Raw genomic sequence first — 19052 nt, 5'->3', positions numbered from 1 at the left:
AGACGTCATGGAGGTGTTTTGCGGTGGAGAACTTTGACTCGGCCACGTTCAAGATGTTCTTGAAGAAGCGGTCCCACGTCATCGCCTCCTCGTTGTCTACGCCCAAGGCCAAGAAATCGGTCAGTAATCTGCATTCTGCGTATTTATTAGTTTTCCCTTTTATTCGGTACATCAAGGAACAACGAGTGCATGACAGTTGTGTGATGATTCAACACTTTGTAGCTTGTGGTGTTGTTGAGTGTTAAGCCAACAGATAATCCAGAGGCTCTAATTCTGACATCCGGAGTTCATTGTATGTGTTGATTGTTTGATATTATAGACTGTGTATAGAGAGATGAAGACAAATCATCTGGAACGCCCCCTGGTGGCTGGCCACAGTGTAGATGAGACATAGTGACCAAACTGAAAGGCAAAGTACCTTTCAAAGGAATTGTTCCTCTTCCCCTTGTCACACTGATGTATGTTAATGTGTTAATGTTGATTGTGGGACTTTGATACCGTGGCTACACACCAGGTTCACTAAAACCCAGACTCTGGCTTCAAATCACGCCAAAACCATAAGATGGCTGCGGTACAGCTATAATATTCATACTCATTGAAATCTGGTGGACAAAACATTTATTTTAGTCATACCTAATAAAGTGCCTAATGGCTGCAGTTGTTCTCCTTGATAGTATTTGCATTGAAAGCCACAGGAGCTACAGTTGTTCGTCTGTAATTCTTTGCTCAGCTCGACTTAACAGAAGAAGACAGTGTGAGACAGAGCCGAGGGACAAGGTTCCTCATTAAACTACTTAATACCATTACAACTTTGTCACAGTTTATTGTTGTGATGCTGTGGAGGATTAAGAACAAATCAAACATCATCAGCATTACCTAAGTTGTCAGTGTGAAAATCTGTTTGGGATCATTTTATTAAACATAAGAAATGAAAGAGGAACAGAAAAATAGGAAATGGAAGAAAACAGCCAGCAGGAGATTATTATTGATTTTTTTTTGTTCAATAATACAGTTTCCAGGCCCACACGTCTGCATATGTTTTAAATTCATTTCATAGTGATCTCTATATTATGGCCTCAATTCAAGGTGAGGCACTACATGGATCACACATCTATATTCTGATGAACACATAAATATGCTGCATTTAGACTCTCAATCATTATATAAAAAGGTTTTAAAAGATACTTCAATCTAACAAGTAAAAAGAACAAATAGTAAAATAATTGAGACGGGACAAATATGCGTTTCCTGATGTGTCAGTCAAATGGTTTGTTCCTGTGCAGCAGCTGTTTGATGAGCGGAGGTTGTTTGCATTTCTCTGGCAGGTGAAGATAAGGAAGAAGTTGAAGAGCACAGACAAGGACAACGGTCTGACGTCTCCCACGATCCCCAGCATCACCTTCGACTCGGTGTTCGACAGCGGGAGGGAGCTGAGCTCGGATGTTTACAGCACCGTGGGCACAGGTACTGGACCGAGTCAACAGGAAGTGCTCTGGTGCAATGGGCTCCAGTTCACCTCCCATGTGTGATGTGGGTTTTTATGAAAAGCAGATCAAACGAGCAGAGAAAAAGCAATAGTGCACATTACACCTGCTGCAGACCACACATCCACGGAAGATGAGGAAAAGAAGATGTTTAGTATGAACTTGAGTTGTAGGGTTGTAGCCACAGGAGGGGGGGGGGCAGCACAAAGTCCAAACATTAAAGATGGATGAGCCCACTGCAGCAATAAAACGTGAGGTTGCATTCGTGAGCGTGAACTCCAGCAGAGCACTGCTGAATTCACAGAGCTCAGCACAGAGTCGCCGGCTCGATGATGGAGAGAGTGACGCAAAGAGGCAATTTAAATCATAAACCGTATCCTCCCATCTTTCATTATGTCAGGACGCCTCTGTGACCGTGAAACGCGCTGGAATCAAGATTCAGCGCTGAGTAATCTGAACTTCATCTGGTGGCACCGTGGCTCACGTTCTGCTCATGCTCAGCTTCGTCATTTTAGTTCTGCTGCTTGAAAAAAGGTTTAATGTGCAGAAAACATCACTTTGCTCATTCAGCTCCCTCCTGGTTTCCAGAGCCTGTCTCTGTAAGACCCCAGTTGGTCTCATTCTTCCGTCCAAACAGGTCGTTTGAAAAGTTTGAAAAAAAACCTATACAACACATTAGAGCAATGAAAAACTGGTTTAAGGATAATTTGTGGATTTAATTTGTTTTAAGGACAGAAACGTTGGCCTGTCTGTCCATCACTTCCGTCGTAATTACACCAACAACTATTGGTTGGGTTGCCGAGGACATTTTGAAGAGACACTCGTGTTCGTCAGAGGAAGAACCCAAGACTCGATGGCTTTTCATCTGCTGCCGTTTGCAGGTCAATGGTTTCAAACCCTCTCTTACCCTTGGGAGAATACTCAAAGTGGGGTTAATTTGCCTCGGTATATCATTCTAGCTGCGGTGTAACGTCACCATGCTTTTATTTAATCCTATGACAAACCCTGCTCAGTACTCGCTGGTTATGAATCACTCATTTGTTCAGATTCTGAGAAATATGATATAAAGATACATAACCTGATAGAAGGTTGGACAGAGGGACAGATGTATTATTGAATAAGTGAGTGTTTTCTATCTATTCATCCACTTCACTCATTTCCTGTTTCTGTGATTTCTTTGGGATTGCGTCTCGGATGTTTACTTCTCTTTCAGTATTTTCCATTCACTTATTTATAAAGATTTAAATAAATAACACCAGCCATCATCATTATTATTATAATTATCATGGCAAGGCGGAGGGCATTAATGGATATTCTATTCAAAGCAGACGAGGAGACCACGGTCTGTTTACTTAGAAAATGACACTTTTATCACGAACATATACAAACGTAACATCTGATTTTGTTTCCTGCTCTTTGTTCTGCTCAGTTTTCTAATTTAAAGTTGCCGGTTTCATATTGTCGAGTTTTTTTTGACTGGTTGATAATCAATACATTATTAGAAGACACAGGAAATACGGCTACCTGATTCAGATACAGGAATCGGTCAGTCGCATCCTGCCTGTGGCTCAGGAGGTCGAGCGGGTCGTCCACTTACCAGAAGGGTGGTTGTTCAATCCCCAGCTTTTCCGTTCTGCGTGCTGAAGTGTCCACGGGCAAGACACTTTGTCTTCTGAGTGGTCATCAAGACGAGAGAAGTCCCACTATAAATACATTTACATCTTTTAAGCAGATAATTAGGTTTCATTAGAGGAGTTCTTCCATCACTGGTTTTCATTATCATGATTGATAAACTGTAAAATCCTGTGATTTGACAAACTTTCTGTTCCTGTCTCTATTTCCTGTCTTGTCTTTTTCTTCTCTGTCTCGGTGGTCGAGCAGAATCCCACAATCTGGCAGGATGTGGTGAGCTGCTGTTAGTGTCCATGTCCTGCACATGTCCTCATAGTAAACTCACTGTCCTTCCTTACCCTCTACTCTAAAACTCAAATCTGCACAATAAAATAGCATATCAGCACTTTTTTCAACTAACATCACTATTTATTCCTTTCGTTTATGTTCTGTTGTCAAGATCGATGTTGTTTGTCTTTCCTCAGATCATCAGCAGTCCTGGACGTCTTTATCCTCCCTTCAGTTCAGCTCCCCCCCTCCAGGTAATGTGTTGTTCTGAGTGGTTTTCTGTTGCTCTGTCCCTGGAGGTGAAGCTCTGGCCTGCACCGTCAGTTTCAGGTGTTGATATCGCAAGTGATTGGATGAGCAGTATAAATATTTAAAGGAGACATATGATGCTTCTTCAGGTTTTCTTACCTCTGGTGTGCTATGTAGGTTTTTCCTTTGTGACTGTAAAAGTTCTGCAACATTTAAAAAGCCTAAAGTTTGTGGTGAGGCAGCTCCTCTCCCCCCCACCCCTAGCATTACCCCCCCCCCCCCCCCCCCCCAGACAACACTGCTCCTGAAGCTCGTCAGCAGTCCGACAGATACTTGCGCATCATCGTGATGTCATGTGACATCGCGATGCCCCATGTTTGCATAATGCACCGCTAGCAGCTCGGGCTGTCACTTTTTATTAGATATTCTAACATTCAGTCGAAAGTTTGTGGAACAGTTCGTACAAGGAGTTTAATGATCAGATTTAATTCAAGATATATAAACTGTATATATACTGTATATATAGATACAGTTTTGAAGCCCTACAGACTTTCTGAAATAGTTATGAAACCTTATGATCCAGCAGAGGGCGCTCACTATCAGTTTGACCTATTGCATACCCTCTTGACCAACTGATTAAAAACGAGCTGTAGAGACAGGAGCTGAAACCAAGTGTTTCAGAAAGAGGCTGAAAAGAGGAGCTGCATTAATGGACAGTTTAAGGAAGGCAACGTGTTTTCTAAACATTAAAGCCTGTAAATCTTTTAGAGTAATAACCCAAGTTAAAATAATCAACATGAACAGGGGCAGGATATCAGAATCCTCAAGCGTTTGATGCTGTTTCTAAACAAAAAATCCGTCATAGATCCTTATTTGTGCTGGAGTATCACACAATCCCCTTCGAGGGGGTGAATCGGTTCTGTGTGTTCTTCTTGGGAAACATCAGTCGGCCTGTCAGGACATGTCATGACATATGACATATGACATCTGTCCCCATTGACAGAACCAATTAAATCTCTTCCTTTCCAGCTCCTGTTAAAGAAAACCAGTTATACATCCTGGTTTTCTCTTCTCCAGCTGCCACAGTTACAAAAAAAGTGGAGATATTGACAATATGTTATCTTTTCTCTCAAAAGAAAGATTGGTTATTTTTTCACAGTTTTTAATAACTACCAGCTTTCACGTAGGAAAGGAAAGTTGTCAATAAACCTTTTCTCTTTTTGTAACACATTGACAACTGGAAATGATAAATCCCTTGTTTCACCCATGAAGCTCTTTTTAATCTTCGTCATTAGAGCCCTAATAACTGCAGAAGTAAACTCAGATGTTTTGTTCCCATCTGGAAATAATAGTTCAGTCATAATCCAAATCCGATCTATGTATAGTCAGGGTCATAATACTCCCACACTGAGGAGACCTTCCTTAAAATCAATAGAGAATTTGAGAAGCTGCCAGGTTTATATCATTTATTTGAGCCATCTACTGAGGCAATGACTTTCATCTCAGTAAACTCATAGATAGAACATATAGATTCGCTTTATTCTCTGTTCTGATTTGGTAGCTGACAAACTGTTGGTGCAGCAGGGGAGAAAAAAGAGAGCAATTAAATGAATCGCACTGCAAATCCTCAGGTTTCTCACACATACATGTAAACAGCAAAGCAGTCTGCAACACGAGCAGCAAACTGTAGTCAGCAGCATCAGTGAATGTTGTGGATGCACAGATAAAAGTCTTGTGTCGTGTGTGTGTGTGTGTGCAGTGAAGAGGAGCCCGGGCCTCTTAGATGTTCAGTCCCCCGGCCCCCTCCAGAGGAACTGCAGCTTCGCAGACGACCTGGAGCTGGAGCCGGAGCGGTACAGCGAGCTGGCTCCCGTCAGCTCCGTGTCACAGTGAGTTCACATCGATGTGTGTCTGCGAAAACATTCCTTTAACGAGCACGTTAGAGAATGTTTGCATGGATTTTTTTTTTTTTCTGCTATTTTGTAATTAACCTCTGTTATGTGCCGAAACCCCGGCGATCTCCTGTGTGCTGATTATCTATTAGGGGAAATGCACCGGTGCTCGATGAGGCTCTTGCACTGCGAGAGGCCGAGAGCGTTATGAGGAAATGAGCGTTAAGTAACGGCGGCGTAATGTAAGGGCACAGTAGTGAAACAAATGGAGCGACAGTCCCCACCCATGGGATCATCTTTCTAAACGGTGGGGTAATGATGCACAGTGCCAAACGCACTCTGTGCTCTGCTGACGACCAAAATATGGAACCAGCTGTTCTCCGCCGGCAACACCACAACCAGTGTCATGCTAAATTGAGCCATTACGAGAGGCGGCCGCTGGTTCTGTTCATAACGAGGCAACACAGAATTTAAAGAGATTAAAAAATGTGCTACTTTAAACTGCATTTGTGAGATCTCTGTGAATTTCAAAATTATCATTATTATCTACAGCAGCGGAGAAATAAATCCTGCTCTATAAATTGGGGGAACAAAACATTTTGGACCTATTAGAGATGTACCTTCTCAGAAATGTATTTATTTTGAATTCATGCATATCGTATTTGTTTGGATCAACAAGGCTTCCTTAAATTTAAAGGTTCAGTGTGTAAATGTAGTGACACCTAGTGGTGAAGTTGTATTTTGCAGCTGAACACCCCTCACCTTGCCCTCTTCTTCCAAACATGAAAAAGAAGCTGTGGTAGCCTTGAGTTGTCATAAAAACTCAAAAGTTTAGTTTGTCCAGTCTGGGCTACTGTTAAAAAATATAAATAATTAAATATAAAGGGTCATTCTAGAGTCAAGAAAACAACAACAACAACAAGGATTATAAAAAAATACTAGGGCTACGTTGTAGCACTGACGGGCCCGAGCACCCTCACGTTGAAGCCTGCTGCGGTCGGTGGAGAGAGCGATCGATGAACAAGCGCACGTCTCCGCGTTGCATGCGTGTTGTGCACTGCGGCAAGGATAAACCCTTCACTTCCAGCCGGTTGGATAATGCAGAGTGGATTAACAAAGTACTTTCTGTTTCATGGCGAATCAGTAGGTGGCGCTATGACTGATGAGGGAATATTGACACATGGAGCTGTTCAGGCTTGGACTCTAATCAGGAGACAGAGTTTGGTAGTGAAAGGACAATGCAGAGTGAAGTAATGAAAACATCGTGTCCTTTGGCAAAGGACCATCCTTCGCCGCACATCAATGTTTACACGGTTTGAGGAAATGTCACAATTCTGACCTTGATCCAATGATTTGCCTGAGCTCTTCTGGGCTGTATATTGTAAAGCAGCCAGGAACAGTTCATCAAAGTATAAAACTTGTGCCTTCCTGTAGCCACAAGGGAGCGCTGTGTTTTCAAGTCATAATTTCTGTGTAAATGTCATCAGGCCGGGACTCTTGTCTTACATGTCTAGTTTGGACTTGATTGGACCATCTAGGTCCACGATACAGAACCTCGCGTTTTGATGGCGTTTAGTCAAACTTTGACGCCACGCCACGGAGTGACGACAAAGGATCTTTAAAGCAGTTTTTTTCTCCACCTTGTTGTGATGACACTCATCTCAATTTGAAGTTGATCTGATGAAAGCCCTGGGACAAGTATGTTAAAGTAAAAATGGTGAATATGGTCAAAATGGCCACTATATGGAAAATGGCCGGCTTACTGTGGTGTTTTTCATAATGCCCCTTGAGACTTTTTTTTATGACTGGTCACGATACACCTGTGTTCCGATTTTGGTGAAGATCGGTCATAGCGAAACCTAGGGGCAGGTTCCAGGGGGCGCTGTTGAGCCATTTTGCCACGTCCAATTCAAATTACTCTTGAATACTTAACTATCAATAGACCTTGAATTTCCTGAAAGGTTTTATTACTTTTTGAGCATGTCTAAATCTTTAAATTTCAATAGGGCCTCCCACCATTCTGCGCTAGGGCCCTAATCATAATATTTCCGTTTATCATCCTCTGCTCTTATCACGGTGAGAATTTGTGTAGAAAGTGCTCGTCTTGATTTCCGTGCCGGCCCTGTTTGCATCGAATCTGCTATCAGGGAAGTTATGAGACAAGGATCAAAAGCAGCAAGGATGGTGAGAAAATATGAGGATAGAGATAAGATGGAGACACAAGTCCCGTCTCCCTTTAGTCGTCATGGGGTATGACTCAACAACAAGATGGACAAACAATATCTGTAGTTTTCAGCCGCCATTGTAGTTACTGTCACCTCCCCCAGTCTGTCCCCCACCACGCCCCAAACTAACTAAAAAACTCAAGACCAGCCAGGTGAGATGACAGATCACCAAAACCAGGATGAAAAAGACTAGAGGTCCGGACAACATGGACCCCAAGGTCTTCAAGGTGTGTGCGGAGCAGTGGTCAGGTGTGTTTCTACATCTATACAACCTCTCGCTGAGACTGCCCAAGATCTGGAAGATATCCTTCATCGTCCCTGTGCCCAAGATGTCCCAGTGCTGCAGACGACTTCGGACCGGTGTTTTTAATGTCACCTTTAAGAGGATCGTCCCACCGCACCTCGGGCCCATAGAGTGGAAAAAATGCACATGAACACAGCTCTGATCCCATCTCTATTTTTTTTTTTTTTTTAAATAGCCTTGTGTATATATGTAATTATCCCTGCTTTGAATACATTTCTATATTTACACATATTTTTTGTCATACTATACTTTTCACTTGAGCTGCTACTTTCTTTATTAACATCGACCTGCAGGGATGGAGAGCCCCTGTTCTCCACAATTTAAGACCTAAGCATGCACGAGTTCCAAACCCACTAAGAGAAGTAAACTGAACATCTAGTTTTCATTCTAACATCATCAGAGGCAGAATATTAATTCATAAGTTTATGTTGCCTTGAAAAACCCAAAATCTGTATGAATAAAAAAAAAATGCTATCGATACCAGTGTCTGTATGTTTGTATTTGCATGTGTGCAGGCTTACAGCTGATTCATGTATTTTACGTAGGGATATAACACTTAATAAATGTTTAAATTGATAAAAAAATCTGTATCCACAAACATTTTATAGAAGAGAATAAAATGTGATATATATAGAGTCTGACATATGCATACCTGGAAAACCACGAGAACCAAACTGGTGGTGCATGCACCGGCCTAAACTGTGGTTCCTTGACTCTTGCATGTGAACATCTGGAACCGTTCTCCGGCTCTGCATGAGGATGCATCTGATACACTTTCTTGTGCTGCTGTGTCATTTGTGAATTTCCTCCATGGAGGATAAATTAAGGTACATCGTATCTTACCTTATCTTAAATAAATCAACATGTGCAAGACATTTTGTTTTTTATCGTTTTATTTGGTGCAATACTATCATTGTGAGGACATTATTCTTTTTTAGGATGTTTTGAAATGAAATTGTAAATCCCTCCATTAACCTTGACAGTCCTCACAGCAGGTGACGAGGGGAAAGTCAGCTCAGTGGCTGGGGGATGTTGGCGCCGCTGACCTCTTCTGCTTCCTGCACAACCCCAAAAGGTGGCGGACTCTCTTACACAATGAATCTTTCTTAGGTTTCTCTGTCTTCTCAGGCAGCCCTGTCTCCTTGGGTTTGGGATCAGGGAGAATATTGGAGAGAACCTCTTCCTCAGTGAGCTCAGTTGTGGAAGCATAAGGTTTATATCTTTGGAAGACCTCATCAGAAGTAACCCTGAACTTCTCCAGATTGTTTAGGAGAACATTCTTTTTCTTCTTCTCCTCCTGGAGCTCGTTTTTCAACTTCTCCTGGTTGGTTGCATGACTTTGCCAGACCTTGTGATAAGAAGCTTTGAGCTTCTCCAGCTCTTCTTGGAGATTGTTCTTCTTCTTCTTCTCGTGCTGGAGCTCGGTGTTTAACGTCTCCTGATTGGTTGCATGACTTTGGCAGACCTCGTGGTGAGAAGTTTTGAGCTTCTCCATCTCTTCTTGGAGATCGTTCTTCTTCTTTTTCTCCTCCTGGAGCTCGGTGTCTAACTTCTCCTGGGAAGTTGTATGACTTTGGTAGACCTCTTGACAAGAAGCTTTGAGATTCTCAAGCTCTTCTTCGAGAGCGTTCTTCATCCTCTTTCCCTCCTGGAGCTCGTAGTTGAACTTCTCCTGATTGGTTGCATGATTTTGCCAGACCTCTTGGTAAGAAGTTTTGAGCTTCTCCATCTCTTCTTGGAGATCGTTCTTCTTCTTTTTCTCCTCCTGGAGCTCAGTGTTTAACTTCTCCTGGTTGTTTGCAACACTTTGCCAGACCTCGTGGTGAGAAGTTTTGAGATTCTCCAGCTCTTCTTGGAGATCGTTCTTCATCCTCTTCTCCTCCTGGAGCTCGTTGTTGAACTTCTCCTGATTGGTTGCATGATTTTGGCAGACCTCGTGATAAGAAGTTTTGAGCTTCTCCATCTCTTCTTGGAGATCGTTCTTCTTCTTTTTCTCCTCCTGGAGCTCAGTGTTTAACTTCTCCTGGTTGTTTGCAACACTTTGCCAGACCTCGCGGTGAGAAGTTTTGAGATTCTCCAGCTCTTCTTGGAGAGAGTTCTTCATCCTCTTCTCCTCCTGGAGCTCGTTGTTGAACTTCTCCTGACTGGTTGCATGACTTTGCCAGACCTCTTGGTAAGAAGTTTTGAGCTTCTCCATCTCTTCTTGGAGATCGTTCTTCTTCTTTTTCTCCTCCCGGAGCTCAGTGTTTAACGTCTCCTGGTTGTTTGCAACACTTTGCCAGACCTCGTGGTGAGAAGTTTTGAGATTCTCCAGCTCTTCTTGGAGAAAGTTCTTCATCCTCTTCTCCTCCTGGAGCTCGTTGTTGAACTTCTCCTGATTGGTTGCATGACTTTGGCAGACCTCGTGTTGAGAAGTTTTGAGCTTCTCCAGCTCTTCTTGGAGATCGTTCTTCTTCTTCTTTTCCTCCTGGAGCTCGGTTTTCAACTTCTCCTGGTTGGTTGCATGACTTTGCCAGACCTTGTGATAAGAAGCTTTGAGCTTCTCCAGCTCTTCTTGGAGAATGTTCTTCTTCTTCTTCTCGTCCTGGAGCTCGGTGTCTAACTTCTCCTGGTTGTTTGCAACACTTTGCCAGACCTCGAGGTGAGAAGTTTTGAGATTCTCCAGCTCTTCTTGGAGAAAGTTCTTCATCCTCTTCTCCTCCTGGAGCTCGGTGTCAAACTTCTCCTGATTGGCTGCATGACTTTGGCAGACCTCGTCACAAGAAGCTTTGAGATTCTCCAGCTCTTCTTGGAGATTGTTCTTTTTAGTCTTCTCCTCCTGGAACTCTGTGTTCTTCTTGGCCAGCATGTCTATAAGGTCCCTTATCTGTTGAGACATACAAATAGAGTTTTGCAGAATCGTTGCTGGGCCTTGAATAGTCCCCACGTTTTGTTGAAAAAAACCTTCCATCACTAGTTTATTCTATTCGTTTTAAATAGAAAGTTAGAATTATTATGAAGAGATTTCTGAGTAAGTTAAGTTTATTCCATTCATCTTATTTTGCTATAAAGGACGTATCAATGGAACCTTTAAGATAAAGGAGCATGAGCCTTCGATATATAGAACACTGAACGTGTCTTTAATCTTTCACATCAAACATGTCTGTGATCTTAATGAGTCCTTTTCCTTTGCATGTATCTTTGGGTCGTTTCATAACCTTTATGTTGTTTTTATTTATAGGACATAGGCTTTATTGTGAAAGGGAAACAGAGAGAGTGGGGGACCACATGCATAAATGGCCGCCAATTCTCTTCTTCCGGAACATTCCATTTATTCCTTGATTTCTTTATTTTTACATGTTTCCTTTCAATAGTCATATTTCATCACAAAATGCAAAAATCTAGATTAATAATCGTGGATAACATGGATCAGCACTCCCCTAAATGTATTATTATTCTCATCAAGATCCATGAATTACTCTCTGTGAAATCAGTGAAAATGTAAAACAAATCTTTTGACTCACATTGTTTAAGACAATGAAATAAAACTGTGAATCCACAATTACTGCTGGTTGGAAAAGTCTTAAATATGCACAAATATTACATACAAAGTCTTAATTATGTTGAGCTATGTCTGAATTATTTTAATGTTCATATATATATATATATTTGCCAATATATGGGTTTATTGGATTTTTTACTCCCAACTGTCAACATTGGCATCTGCACCGCAAGTCCACATAGGACGGGCTCTCAGGTTTTAGTTTTTGCGGACAGGACAGAGAAGGTAAATGAGTCTTTTCGGGGATTATTTACAGCGTCCCACTGTTCCCAACAGGGCCTCCTTCTGTCTCCAGTTATATGAGCAGCACGTGAGCACATGCATCACATTTTGGCCGCCAACTGGATTTCACATCATGGATCACTGAGCACATCATTGACATTTCATGATGGATGCCGTGAAAGGTGCGTTTTGAGAAACAGCCGGTCGCATTGCCTGTGAAAAGTCCATTATGAGACACCTCTCCACTCTGTCCCCTTAACGAGATCTGATAGAGAGCTCACTGCTGCGCCGCCTCACACATACTCATCCTCTGCTCCACCAGGGTAATGACCCCAATAAGTAATAGATCCTTAATAACCCCCCCAGCCCCTCCCACACACACACACACACAGTATAACAGAGGATAAATGTGCGACAGTCACTCCCAGCTTTTATTAATGATTTTCAGAGAAACACTCAGACCCCAGAAATCGATCAACTCGCCTTGATCACATTCAGAGGAAGACGAGTCATGGGGGAGCGGCGTTTTGACGGCGTCGGAATAGTAATCAGGAGAAACTGTGCTGCACTGAATATTCGCCCTAAATTGATATTCTCGGGCACGAGGGCAATGTTCAGCAAAGGGAAAATAAAGCCGGGGTCTCACACTTCTGTTTTATAAAAAGAAAAAAATCAATTCAAACAATATTTTCCCCCGGCCGCTCTAGGTGTCATTATATGAGTAACATGAACTCACCCCTGTGAAACTTCTCTTCACCCAGAATGACGGAGTCGCACAGAAAGGCCATTCGAGTGATCCAGAGGATGCGCTACTTCGTGGCCAAGAGGAATTTCCAGGTAAATGGAAAATATATTTTTTTCTTTCAATAATTTGTAAAAACATTGCTTAGAAAGTTTCTTTCATGCCGAACATCAAAACAGACCTTGAAATGTGTACTCTGAGAAAACTGAAGAGCATCTTGTTCCATTCATTTGCAGTTTTTTTTAACATTCACCTTTTATTAATGTTTTAATAATAAAAGTACTCTACTTATCCAGTTGTATGTTTGTAGGCTGTGTCGTCACAGCACAGACAGAGCAACACAAAACCAACAATTACAAATTAATACAGTTTATCTCTGTAGAAATCAATATTTAATCGTACTTTCCCAGGTCCACGTTTCCATTCATATTAAAACCAGGGTCTGTGTCAGTCCTGTGTTTCTCATCCTGTTCCATTCTAGTTGGGGGGACTAGTTGTACACTTAGAGGTCTGCACAGTGCTCCGTGTGCACTGAATGTGCCTTTAGACCTGCAGGGACAGATGTTGGGGTAATGGTTACAGCAGCAGCAGTGTCGTTGTGTTAACAGCGAGTGTTTGAAGTTGTGTAACAGCAGCGTTTTGTAAATGAGCCTTTTAGCAGCAGCAGCCTCCCAGAGTAGAACGGTTGTCCGGGGGATTATGGGCTTTGTTCAATCTCCATTTTAATCAATGAACTACAATATAGGGTATAGTTACTTTAATGGGTGGTGCAGTTGGTTAACAGGAGTTTTATATGTGTTCTCTCAGTGTCTGCGTCCCACAGTCCAGACACATGTGGGTTAATCACAGACCCTAGAACTGCCCCTTCAGTGTGAATGGTTGTTTCTATGTCCACCTGTCCAGGGTGTACCCTCCGTCTCTTACCCATCGTCAGCTGTGTTTGCTCCATCTCCCCCTCGACCCAGACAAATTGAATATATATATATGATGGATGAAATGTATGTTACTGTGTGACATTGAATACAGACCTGCAGCATTAATATTCAGTGTCTGAGCTCTATATTATATTTCAATTTGACTCATTCAGTAACATGTAAATGTTTTGTAAAGTTTGCCCTCAACTCCTAATTTCTAACCTGTAAATTGCCGTGTAAGTGTTTTGAAAGGTTCCTATTTGAATAAAGTTTTCTATCATTATTATTATTCATATTATTCAAATTTATTATCATCCTTCTTCATCTTATTATCATTATGAGCTCAGCAGCAGAGCAGAGTGAGGATCGACCAACCCCTTCAAAAACGTAGCATCCTATACTGAGATCATTTTCCAAGACCAAAAAATAAAACCTAGACTTATATCAGGAACTATTTTATGACGGACTGGATGTTTTGGAGTTTGCTGCATTTTGTCTTTTGTCCTGTAGCAAGCGCGTAAGCCGTACGATGTGCGGGACGTGATCGAGCAGTACTCCCAGGGTCACCTCAACCTCATGGTGCGCATCAAGGAGCTGCAGAGGAGGTAATGGATGAGTGGATCCCCTGAGTGGTGCTGTGTGTGTGCGAGGAGATTCAGAGCGAGTGTGTAGATGTGTTAACGTTTACTGTCTTTGACCGGAGCCTCCCATTGTTCCTCTCAGACTGGACCAGTCTTTGGGGAAGATAACTTTGTTCCAGACGGGCCCAGGTAATGAATCACTCCATCGCTCCCCTTGAAAAATACACGACGGTGGCTGAGCAGCACACCACAGCCCTAATCCTCCTGTCTTATTATTTACTTGACTAGAGTCTCTCTCTCTCTCTCACCCTCTGAAGACAGAGCCAGGGACAAAGGCACCAACTCCATCGGCTCCAGACTCAACAGGATGGAGGATAAGGTGGGATTTGTGCCATTTCACTGGCAAATGTTTCTCTGGTACAGTTTTCAGATCGTTGTTTTTGTTTAGCGAGGGAATGTACACGAGCGTGTTTGTCTTGTTTTGTATGGTTTGTACTTTTATGAGAACAGGCTTTCTCTCAGGAGGAGGTTGACATTACAGCGGCGGCTTCGCTCATCAAGACAAACACAACGAGGAGCGTTTTTGGATAATGCAACAAAAGACAGAATCTTTTTGTTACATTATGAAGACAATTATTTCCAGATCCCTGTTGTTGTTGTTGTTGTTGTTGTTGACTCAAATATCAAAGTTTAACAGCTTGTGCCAATTCTGCTGCGCAAAAAATAGAAACCTTGAGATTTGTGCTTTGTTCCATTTTTACTTAAGATGTATCCAAACAAGGCAAAGAAAAGAAAAGTTAAATTAAATAAAACGTCCCCCCAGTGCGGTCAGTCCCTGCCTCGCAGCCATGAGCAAAACTATCAAACGCACTTAATGCCTTGAAAAATGAAAATAAAATCAAACTTAAACTGGCATTTAGTGGGGCTGCTACCGACTGCCTTGAAATGTAATTTAGTTTGATCCAATCCCAATAGACTGTGCACGACACAACTGTAAAATAATTAGACGCCGGTTAAGCATCTTTTCTGGGTAATTAAATCAAATGATGGATATAACTGAACTGTTCTCCTGTGTTGAAACTCACAAATTAACATATTTAATTTAGTTTGAATGACAAAGACTCATTTGTTGTGAACACCAGTGGAATGCTTTGATTCCTCAAACTTTATTGACCTTTGAACAGATAACGCACATGGACCAGACTCTGAAGCGTATTGCCGAGTCGCTGTCCTTTCTGCGGGACCAGAGGGACGTCGGTGGGGGCGAAGGCGGGGACAGGCCGAGACCTCAGCCCGGGCGGAGCAGTAATGTCGTCCCCCCCAGCCAGGACAGCCTGCCAAGCTACGAGCAGCTGTCCTCTTCGCCCTCGTCCGTCTCCTTCAGCAGCGTCCCTGGCACAGCGGCCGGCCCAAACCCTCAATTCACTGCCACCGCCAGTCAGGACGAGGGCTGCTGATCCGTCCATCCGTCTATCACTCCGACTGTCTGTCTGTCTTTCCACCTGTATGTCCCTCACCGTCTGTCCATCCATCCACTGTTGTTTCCATCCCATCCTGTCCGTCTGTGTGTCCACTTGTTCATCCATCCATCCATCCGTATATTTATTCCATCCGTCCATCTCTCTTATCTGAAACATCTCATGAGACTGTTATACGTGAAAGAGAAGAAAGAAATGAAGTGATTTCCGTGTTGGTTTGTTTCAAAGCAGTCGTCTGTTAGATGTATTCAGGCTAAAGCCAAAGCATCTTGCTCTGTGATTCAATATATTTGAAATGATTTTAATTACCTTCATCTTTGGGGAGAGGCCTTACATTACTTCACATATCATTTTTAATCAATTGCTGTTTTCCCCTTTTTTCATTTTATTTCACCTTTTCTCGCGAATGTTTAGAAATATTCTTCTGTAGCAATAAATGATTGTGGTTATTATTATTACCAAGTGTTTCCTTGTTGTGTCCGGTGCCGTCGGGGAATCTCTGACTCAAACAAATGAGCTAATTAATTCAGTTTCAGTCGATTGGTTTGTTCTTGGTAAGAGTTATATTATCATATTAATAACAGAATGTTTTTTACTCTTTCTCTTCCCTCCTCGTGTCATCAGTCAAAATGATGTTTAACCTTTGAGGCTCCATTCAGAGGTTCCTTTGCAGTCACGTATCACCATGACTGTGTTGGCAGCAGACTTTCCTTTGTTGTGTTGAGGTGGGGGTGTCCACGGAGTCCGAGCTGACTTATTTGAAATGCCCTGTAGGACGGCTAATACCACAGGCTTTACACAGGCGACCTTTGGGCAGCAGCTGGCGACCTTTCCCCCCCCCCGCCGGCCGTCCGTGGGGTGCCTTTGCATTCCTTCACTGGAGTGGCCGTGTGGAAGAAAAGGCCCAAGCGACCATCTGCCTCTGGTGTCCACAACAATGGGCCCCACCCTCCTTAAGTGTGCGGAGGGTGTCCGGCCTTTGTCCCGACCGAGAGTTGGGTGAGGGGAGAGTTTGTTTACGACGAGGCTGTAAAATGTTTTTACCCCCCCCCCCCCCTGGTGATGAGTGTTACTTTGGATGTTGGCAGAGGAAGTCGGTAATTAGTCGTAGAGCCATAAACACTAAATAAATAAAGAGCCTTTTTTTGTTGTTTTTTTAAACCTGAATGACTTCTCTAGCAAAATATTTACAGTGGAAATAAAAAATGGAATATTTCCAGCAAAAGACATTTTATTTGCTTAAATGCACAAATCTATAAATATGTAAAGTCAAACTGAGTTTTAATGGATTTAACTTTAACGTCTCAAACCTGTGTGTGAGTGTGTAGCTGCTGAAGTCTGCACACTTTCCTGAAATGATTCTGAGCGACTGCAAATGAGAACTCAAATGTGTCACTTTCTCTGGACATATTCACAAACCTTTCCTGCAGCTCTCTTTAGTAAAGTATCTGGAAAAAATGTCAGAGTGAGTCAACGTGAGCAGAAAAATGGCCTTAAAATTCAAAACTGAAGTATCTCACAAATACCTGCAGGATAGAAAACACAGAGGAAGACGTCAACTCCGAAAGACAACGACATTAAAGAGCTTTTGAGGACAAGGGCCCACATGTCCAGACCTAGTTTTCTCTGTGGTTTTCAGACCTCAGACTGAAAACACACATCATTTTTCGAATTATCTCCACAAAGGAAGTTGTTTCCCGTTGTCTGTTTGTCTCTTAGCAGGTTTACGCTTAAACTGCACCAACCACTTCCAGGAAAATTGCTGTAATTGGTTGTTCTGATGGAGAAGCACGAGTTTCTCTTCACGTGTGCACTCTAGTTTTTTTTATTCCATTCTAGTTTTAAAAATCTGAGTAAAAACCTGTTGAGAAGACGTCACGGTCGTGTTTACAGTTTCTATCTCTGGCAAGATATGAAACGTAGGATTTTAATTCAGGCCGAGATTCAGCCGGAGCACATCACCGGTTTGTTAATTGGCTCAATCACAGCAGTGTTGTTAGTGACGGCTTCATTCACTGATGATGCACTGAGCAGCTTGTTGGTGTTTATCTTTAGGAGAATACAATCAGGCGGTGGGGTGGGGACACCGGGAGCCCACGGGACCCTTTGATTATTGATTCCCTGTCCGGTAAACTAAAAATACACCCGGTGGAGCCGAGAGCCACATCATCTGTTCCTCATTTAGACGTAACACACTTAACATTGTTTGTCCTTGGCACCGACTCATTTAATAATGCAAATGTGATGTTGGCTCTTTCTGTTACGCTCGTGGGTAAATATGAACTCAGACCCCCCCCCCCCCCCCCCCCCCCCCTCCTCCTGGCGGTGGTGACACACACACACACACACACAAGCTTCAAACTGGGCACATGTTGGGATAAAGGCTGCCTCGACTCTGAAAAGGAAAAAGTGAAGACAAGAGAGAAGCTGAGGAAAGACCTGGGGGGGGTGGGGGGGGGCTGGTCATGGAGCTCTAAAGGCCAATTTGCAGGTGAAATGATGGCACACTCTGCTTTGTGGCCATTGTCCTGCGCTCCGGCCAGATGGCCTCCTAAAGTGCTTCTGAGCTGAACCCCCCCCACACACACACACACACTCACACACACAGTGGGGGTGCATGTGCGTCCGGGGGGGGTTCTGTCTCACTAATGGGCTAATTTGGCAGCTACAGCTCATATTAAGTGGTTTAATTTTAAGACTGACAGCCCCGTCCCTAGGATTGTGATTATGAGAGATCTCATAAAACCTCTCATAATGCATTTCACATTAGATAATATGATGTAATATATGACAGACCATAAGATTGACCCATGTGGGAAAATCTCCCCTGCAAAGTGTCTGCAGTATAAAAACACACGGTAGAAAAACCTGCAATAACTTTAAAAACGTTGTGTCCAACTTATAACTTGAATTGATTTTTATTCTATGTTTTCACAGGGACACTTTAACATTATCAGCGTACTCACAAAATCAACGATCTGTTTTCTCACAGGACTGCAGCTATATTGAAAAACACAATCATCTTCAAATCTATATACCGACGGCGTAATTTATAAATCTCAGAGCAGTGTTTTGAAGCTTTACGGTGTTTTTTAAAACCTGAAAACTCAGGGAAAGCAGCTGAAGTGTTCATCACGTGTAGAAACAGTAGTCGGACAAGAATGGGACTAAAAAGCCTAATCTGTGACCTGTGCAAGATTATAGCCACAGGCAAATTTTCACAATGCACCAGAGACATGTTGCACATAAGAAATCATTTCTTCCTATAATACAAATAACAGTTTTTGCAGTTATCTTCTGCAGGAACCTGGAAGGCATTAACTTTACTGGACTATTTGTGAGCCATTCACTGGAGAACTGAAGCAAACTTTCAGAAGTGTTGGGATAAGGAATCAAATCAAAAAGGTGAAGAATGTTCTGCACATCAAAAAAATGTCTTGGGTGCGTTTGAATAATCAATTTGCATTAATCAACAAGTGAATTCCAAGTTATTATTCATCATGTTTCTGTTTGCAAATGGA

The 19052-nt window shown here is 42.6% G+C and overlaps 1 protein-coding gene across 2 annotated transcripts in view; it reads left to right on the top strand.

Moving 5' to 3' along the window:
- Positions 1–15989, top strand: part of kcnq1.1 (potassium voltage-gated channel, KQT-like subfamily, member 1.1) — a 37846-nt gene extending 21857 nt beyond the window's left edge. Inside the window, exons 9-18 of one of the 2 annotated variants that reach the window (XM_062394597.1) lie at positions 3–119; positions 1326–1464; positions 3366–3389; positions 3581–3637; positions 5392–5521; positions 12578–12653; positions 13983–14077; positions 14196–14242; positions 14371–14432; positions 15238–15989. In XM_062394597.1, coding sequence (XP_062250581.1) covers positions 3–119; positions 1326–1464; positions 3366–3389; positions 3581–3637; positions 5392–5521; positions 12578–12653; positions 13983–14077; positions 14196–14242; positions 14371–14432; positions 15238–15510 — 1020 coding nt within the window. In that variant the 3' untranslated portion in view covers positions 15511–15989. The remainder of the gene's footprint in view (positions 1–2; positions 120–1325; positions 1465–3365; positions 3390–3580; positions 3638–5391; positions 5522–12577; positions 12654–13982; positions 14078–14195; positions 14243–14370; positions 14433–15237) is intronic. The other variant, XM_062394606.1, reaches the window with a different exon arrangement.
- The last annotated feature ends 3063 nt before the right edge of the window (positions 15990–19052 follow it).

The sequence above is a fragment of the Platichthys flesus genome, chromosome 1 (assembly GCF_949316205.1).
Source record: "Platichthys flesus chromosome 1, fPlaFle2.1, whole genome shotgun sequence".
NCBI lineage: Eukaryota > Metazoa > Chordata > Actinopteri > Pleuronectiformes > Pleuronectidae > Platichthys > Platichthys flesus.
Note: the sequence above shows the minus strand (reverse complement) of the source record. Positions and strands in the feature narration are given on the sequence as shown.